Consider the following 7,657-nt stretch of genomic DNA (forward strand, 5'->3'; position numbering starts at 1 on the left):
CAAAAACCGACCACCCCCCCCCCCAATCTCCCTCCCTCCCAAACCACCCCCCCCAATCTCCCTCCCTCCCGCCCAAACCCCCCCACCCCCCAATCTCCCTCCCTCCCGCCCAAACCCCACCCCCCACCCAAACCCCCCCACCCCCCAATCTCCCTCCCTCCCGCCCAAACCCCCCCACCCCCCAATCTCCCTCCCGCCCAAACCCCCCCACCCCCCAATCTCCCTCCCGCCCAAACCCCCCCACCCCCCAATCTCCCTCCCTCCCAAACCCCCCCACCCCCCAATCTCCCTCCCTCCCAAACCCCCCCACCCCCCAATCTCCCTCCCTCCCAAACCCCCCCACCCCCCAATCTCCCTCCCTCCCAAACCCCCCCACCCCCCAATCTCCCTCCCTCCCAAACCCCCCCACCCCCCAATCTCCCTCCCTCCCAAACCCCCCCACCCCCCAATCTCCCTCCCTCCCGCCCAAACCCCCCCACCCCCCAATCTCCCTCCCTCCCGCCCAAACCCCCCCACCCCCCAATCTCCCTCCCTCCCGCCCAAACCCCCCCACCCCCCAATCTCCCTCCCTCCCGCCCAAACCCCCCCACCCCCCAATCTCCCTCCCTCCCGCCCAAACCCCCCCACCCCCCAATCTCCCTCCCTCCCTCCCAAACCCCCCCCACCCCCCACCCAAACCCCCCCACCCCCCAATCTCCCTCCCTCCCGCCCAAACCCCCCCACCCCCCAATCTCCCTCCCTCCCGCCCAAACCCCCCCACCCCCCAATCTCCCTCCCTCCCGCCCAAACCCCCCCACCCCCCAATCTCCCTCCCTCCCGCCCAAACCCCCCCACCCCCCAATCTCCCTCCCTCCCTCCCAAACCCCCCCCACCCCCCACCCAAACCCCCCCACCCCCCAATCTCCCTCCCTCCCGCCCAAACCCCCCCACCCCCCAATCTCCCTCCCTCCCGCCCAAACCCCCCCACCCCCCAATCTCCCTCCCTCCCGCCCAAACCCCCCCACCCCCCAATCTCCCTCCCTCCCGCCCAAACCCCCCCACCCCCCAATCTCCCTCCCTCCCGCCCAAACCCCCCCACCCCCCAATCTCCCTCCCTCCCGCCCAAACCCCCCCACCCCCCAATCTCCCTCCCTCCCGCCCAAACCCCCCCACCCCCCAATCTCCCTCCCTCCCGCCCAAACCCCCCCACCCCCCAATCTCCCTCCCTCCCGCCCAAACCCCCCCACCCCCCAATCTCCCTCCCTCCCGCCCAAACCCCCCCACCCCCCAATCTCCCTCCCTCCCGCCCAAACCCCCCCACCCCCCAATCTCCCTCCCTCCCGCCCAAACCCCACCCCCCACCCAATCTCCCTCCCTCCCGCCCAAACCCCCCCACCCCCCAATCTCCCTCCCTCCCGCCCAAACCCCCCCACCCCCCAATCTCCCTCCCTCCCGCCCAAACCCCCCCACCCCCCAATCTCCCTCCCTCCCACCCAAACTCCCCCACCCCCCAATCTCCCCCCCGTCATCCACTCCCTCAAACACGGCAACGCACGTGTGAGACCTGGGCCCCGCTCCAAGCCCAGTCTGACCCGCAGAGCCCGGGCTCCGAAGCCGGGAAGCCTTTACCTGAGAGGCGCTGAGAGCGGGCACTAAGGTACCGGCGAAGTTTGCTGACCGCTCGGTCTCGAAAACGCTTCTCATTGGAAGCGAGACGCTGGGCGAACTGGATCTCAGCGGCGGCCGCCATAACCCGCCCGGGAATCCTGGGAAGGCGGAGGACCACCTGGCATGACATGCGCAGTAGCCTGCACGGCAACGGATGCGTGCACACGCATTACCATGGCAACCAGTCTGCTCCCAGTCACTGCCATGGCCAGGTCTGTTTGTGCAGGTATCTTTATAATGAATTCCTCAATGGCATTTCTGGTGCAGAGCAAATGCTGCCATGTTTTCCTGCCTTAAAGAGCTGCACTTTTTATTATTAATTCGCTGGCTGGGCCAGCATTTATTGCCCATCCCTAATTGCCCTTGAGAAGGTGGTGGTGAGCTGCCTTCTTGAACCACTGCAGTCCATGTGGGGTAGGTATACCCACAGTGCTGTTAGGAAGGGAGTTCCAGGATTTGGACCCAGCGACAGTGAAGGAACGGTGATATAATTCCAAGTCAGGATGGTGTGTGACTTGGAGGGGAACTTGCAGGTGGTGGTGTTCCCATGTATTTGCTGTCCTTGTTGTTCTAGTTGGTCGAGGTCGCGGGTTTGGAAGGTGCTGTCTAAGGAGCCTTGGTGCGTTGCTGCAGTGCATGGATCCGAAAATAGCTGGTTGGGTATGTCCTGCCTATCACACAAATGAGTAATGTGATATATGAATTTCAATGCCAGTGTGATGCTAGGTATATAGGCCGTACATCCCAAAGACTGGCGGATCGTATCAAACAACATGTCCTTCAGCTGTTCGAAATGGGCAAGGGACAGGCCATACCCAACCAGCCCGTGCTTGCAAAACTCAAAACACAGTGTCCAACATTAGATGTGATTCCGCAATTGGATAACATTTGCTAAATAATCCTCAGTGTGCTAAGAATTACACTGACTACTAATTTAAGATTGTCAGTAGGGCTCGCAGTGTGGCACATTTGTGTGTACTAGAAGCTACATATATTAATACACAGGGCCCTGTTCTTTGCAGAAAGAAAGAACATTGCGCCTGTTTCAGCTGAACAAAATAAGTGACAGCCATTCGCTGGTTTATTCCTCAGGGCAATACCTTGACCAATCAGAGTCAAGCTGCCTGGTTTAAATTTCAAACAAAACTTGGCAGTTCACTGTCAGTCACAGTAAACTGGTGCATTCCCCATGGCAACACCTCTACCAATCAGAGTTCACTTGCCAACCAATCAGCACTCTCTTCTCACACAGTACAAGTTGTTATTTTCCCTTACATTGATTCTTCTTGCGATTGTCCTGATGAGTGTAAAATGAAAAGCTTCAACAACATGTCTCTATTTTCAGCAATACTACTCTGTTTCCTGTCCCTTACCAATTTTGTATCCATGCTGCTACTGTCCCTTTTCTTGCACGGGCTCTAACTTTGCTGATATGCCTGTTATGTGGTACTTTATCAAATGCCTTTTGGAAGTCCATGTACACCACATTAAAGCCTTGCTCGGGCATAAGATTAAAACCCAACCCATGCCCAACCCGACCACAGCCAACCCGAACCCGACCCGGGCCCGAATCCTTTAATTTTTTTAAATGCCTCACCCAAACCCAACACATGTATTCGGGTTTGGTTGGGTAGCCAGGCTTTAGACCAATGGTTGAGTACACGAGCCAGTTGTTGATGTACCCGTGTTCAATTAACATCATAAAGTTTAAAAAAAACAAACACTCATTTCAAACAGGCAAAGGCGCCACAACCCTGAGCACTCACGGGAAAATAAGAACAAAGAACAGTACAGCACAGGAACAGGCCATTCGGCCCTCCAAGCCTGCGCCAACCTTGATGCCTGCCTAAACTAAAACCTTCTGCACTTCCGGGGCCCATATCCCTCTATTCCCATCCTATTCATGTATTTGTAAAGATGTCTCTTAAACGTCGCTATCGTATCTGCTTCCACCACCTCCCCTGGCAGCAAGTTCCAGGCACTCACCCCACTCTGTGTAAAAAACTTGTCTCACACATCCCCTCTAAACTTTGCCCTTCTCACCTTAAACCAATGTCCCCTAGTAACTGACTCTTCCACCCTGGGAAAAAGCTTCTGACTATCCACTCTGTCCATGCCGCTCATAACTTTGTAAACCTCTATCATGTCGCCCCTCCACCTCCGTCGTTCCAGTGAAAACAATCCACGTTTTTCAACCTCTCCTCATAGCTAATGCCCTCCAGACCAGGCAACATCCTGGTAAACATCTTCTGTACCCTCTCCAAAGCCTCCACATCCTTCTAGTAGTGTGGCGACCAGAATTGCACGCAATATTCTAAGTGTGGCCTAACTAATGTTCTGTACAGCTGCAACATGGCTTGCCAATTTTTATACTCTATGCCCCGACCGATGAAGGCAAGCATGCCTTCTTGACTAACTTATCCACCTGCGTTGCCACTTTGTGACCTGTGGACCTGTACGCCCAGATCTCTCTGCCTGTCAATACTCCTAAGGGTTCTGCCATTTACTGTATCCGTCCCACCTGCATTAGACCTTCCAAAATGCATTATCTCACAGTGGCGCAGTGGTTAGCACCGCAGCCTCACAGCCACAGTGACCCGGGTTCAATTCTGGGTACTGCCTGTGTGGAGTTTGCAAGTCCTCCCTGTGTCTGCGTGGGTGTTCTCCGGGTGCTCCGGTTTCCTCCCACATGCCAAAGACTTGCTGGTTGATAGGTTAATTGGCCATTATAAATTGCCCCTAGTATAAGTGGTAGGGAAATATAGGGACAGATGGGGATGTGGTAGGAATATGGAATTAGTGTAGGATGAGTATAAATGGGTGACTGATGGTCGGCACAGACCCGGTGGGCCGAAGGGCCTGTTTCAGTGCTGTATCTCTAAACTAAACTAAACTCCATCTGCCATTTCTCCGCCCAAGTCTCCAACCGATCTATATCCTGCTGTATCCTCTGACAATCCTCATCACTACCCGCAACTCCACCAACCTTTGTGTCGTCCGCAAACCAACCAATCAGACCAGCTACATTTTCCTCCAAATCATTTATATATACTACAAACAGCAAAGGTCCCAGCACTGATCCCTGCGGAACACCACTGTCACATCCTTCATTCAGAAAAACGCCCTCCCACTGCTACCCATCTGTCTTCTATGACCAAGCCAGTTCTGATTAGAGATACAGCACTGAAACAGGCCCTTCGGTCCACCGAGTCTGTGCCGAACATCAACCACCCATTTATACTAATCCTACACTAATCCCATATTCCTACCAAACATCCCCACCTGTCCCTATATTTCCCTACCACCTACCTATACTAGTGACAATTTAAAATGGCCAATTTACCTATCAACCTGCAAGTCTTTTGGCTTGTGGAAGGAAACCGGAGCACCCGGAGAAAACCCACGCAGACACAGGGAGAACTTGCAAACTCCACACAGGCAGTACCCGTATCCATGTTGCCAGTTCACCTCTGATCCCGTGTAACTTCACCTTTTGTACCAGTCTACCATGAGGGACCTTGTCAAAGACTTTACTGAAGTCCATATAGACAACATCCACTCCCCTTCCTTCATCAATCATCTTCGTCACTTCCTCAAAAAACTCGATCTAGTTAGTGAGATACAATCTCCCCTTCACAAAACCATGCTGCCTCTCGCTAATAAGTCCATTTGTTTCCAAATGGGAGGAAATCCTGTCCCGAAGAATCCTCTCCTATAATTTCCCTACCACTGACATAAGGCTCAACAGCCTGTAATTTCCTGGATTATCTTTGCTACCCTTCTTAAACAAAGGAACAACATTGGCTATTCTCCAGTCCTCTGGGACCTCACCTGTAGTCAATGAGGATACAAAGATTTCTGTCAAGGCCCCAGCAATATCCTCCCTTGCCTCCCTCAGCATTCTGGGGTAGATCCCATCAGGCCCCGGGGACTTATCTACCTTAATGTTTTTCAAGACGCCCAACACCTCCTCCTTTTTGATATCGACATGACCCAGACTATCTACACTCCCTTCCCTAGCCTCATCATCCACCAAGTCCTTCTCTTTGATGAATACTGATGCAAAGTACTAATTTAGTACCTCGCCCATTTCCTCTGGCTCCACGCATAGATTCCCTCCTCTGTCCTTGAGTGGGCCAACCCTTTCCCTAGCTACCCTCTTGCTCTTTATATACGTATAAAAAGCCTTGGGATTCTCCTTAATCCTGTTTGCCAATGACTTCTCATAACCCCTTTTAGCCCTTCTGACTCCTTGCTTAAGTTCCTTCCTACTGTCTTTATATTCCTCAAGTGCTTCATCTGTTCCTAGCCTTCCAGCCCTTACAAATGCTTCCTTTTTCTTTTTGACTAGGCTCACAATATCCCGCGTTATCCAAGGTTCCCAAAACTTGCCAAACTTATCCTTCTTCCTCACAGGAGCATGCTGGTCCTGGATTCTAATCAACTGACGTTTGAAAGACTCCCACATGTCAGATGTTGATTTACCCTCAAACAGCTGCCCCCAATCTAAATTCTTCAGTTCCTGCCTAATATTGTTATAATTAGCCTTCCCCCAATTTAGCACCTTCACCCGAGGACTACTCTTATCCTTATCCACAAGTACCTTAAAACTTACGGAATTATGGTCACTGTTCCCGAAATGCTCCCCCACTGAAACTTCGATCACCTGGCCGGGCTCATTCCCCAATACCAGGTCCAGTATGGCCCCATCCCTTGTTGGACTATCTGCATATTGTTTCAAGAAGCCCTCCTGGATACTCCTTACAAATTCAGCCCCATCCAAGCCCCTAGCAGGAAGTGAGTCCCAGTCAATATTGGGGAAGTTAAAATCACCCACCACCACAACCCTGTTACCTTTACATCTTTCCAAAATCTGTCTACATATCAGCTCCTCTACCTCCCGCTAGCTGTTGGGAGGCCTGTAGTAAACCCCCAACATCGTGACTGCACCCTTCCTATTCCTGAGCTCTACCCATATTGCCTCGCTGCATGATCCCTCCAAGGTGTCCTCCCACGGTACAGCTGTGATATTCTCCTTAACCAGTAATGCAACTCCCCCACCCCTTTTACATCCCCTTCTATCCTGCCTGAAGCATCAAAATCCCGGAACATTTAGCTGCCAATTCTGTCCTTCCCTCAACCAAGTTTCTGTAAGAGCAACAACATCATAGTTCCAAGTACTAATCCAAGCTCTAAATTCATCTGCCTTATCTGTTATACTTCTCGCATTGAAACAAATGCACTTCAGACCATCAGTCCCGCTGTGCTCAGCAACATCTCCCTGCCTGCTCTTCCTCTTAGTCTTACTGGCCTTATTCACGAGTTCCCCCTCAGTTATTTCACCTGCTGACCTACTGCTCTGGTTCCCACTCCCCTGCCACACTCGTTTAAACCCTCCCGAGTGACGCTAGCAAACCTCACAGCCAAGATATTTGTTCCCCTCCAGTTTAGATGCAACCCGTCCTTCTTGTACAGGTCCCATCTGTCCCAGAAGAGATCCCAATGATCCAGATATCTGAAACCCTCCCTCCTACACCAGCTGTTCAGCCACGTGTTTAGCTGCACTATCTTCCTATTTCTAGCCTCACTGGCACGTGGCACAGGGAGTAATCCCGAGATTACAACCCTAGAGGTCCTGTTTTTTAACTTTCTACCTAACTCCCTAAACTCCCCCTGCAGGACCTCATCACTCTTCCTGCCTATGTCGTTAGTACCAATGTGTACCACAACCTCTGGCTGCTCACCCTCCCCCTTCAGAATGCCCCCTGTCCATTCAGAGAAATCCTTGACATTGGCACCAGGGAGGCAACATACCATCCTGGAGTCTCTTTCACGTCCACAGAAGCGCCTATCTGTGCCCCTGACTATAGAGTCCCCTATAACTATTGCTCTTCTGCGCTTTGTCCCTCCCTGCTGAACAACAGTACCAGCCGTGGTGCCACTGCTCTGGCTGCTGCTGTTTTCCCCTGATGGGCCATCCCCCCCAACAGTATCCAAAACGGTATACTTG

General features: G+C 52.8%; 1 protein-coding gene across 1 annotated transcript in view; it reads right to left on the minus strand.

Moving 5' to 3' along the window:
• Positions 1-1,751, minus strand: part of LOC137374739 (ribosomal RNA processing protein 1 homolog A) — a 68,322-nt gene extending 66,571 nt beyond the window's left edge. Inside the window, exon 1 of the mRNA XM_068041308.1 lies at positions 1,609-1,751. Within this exon, the coding sequence (XP_067897409.1) occupies positions 1,609-1,729 (121 nt within the window). The 5' untranslated portion in view covers positions 1,730-1,751. The remainder of the gene's footprint in view (positions 1-1,608) is intronic.
• Between the last annotated feature and the right edge of the window lie 5,906 nt (positions 1,752-7,657).

Source organism: Heterodontus francisci, chromosome 10, assembly GCF_036365525.1.
Source record: "Heterodontus francisci isolate sHetFra1 chromosome 10, sHetFra1.hap1, whole genome shotgun sequence".
NCBI lineage: Eukaryota > Metazoa > Chordata > Chondrichthyes > Heterodontiformes > Heterodontidae > Heterodontus > Heterodontus francisci.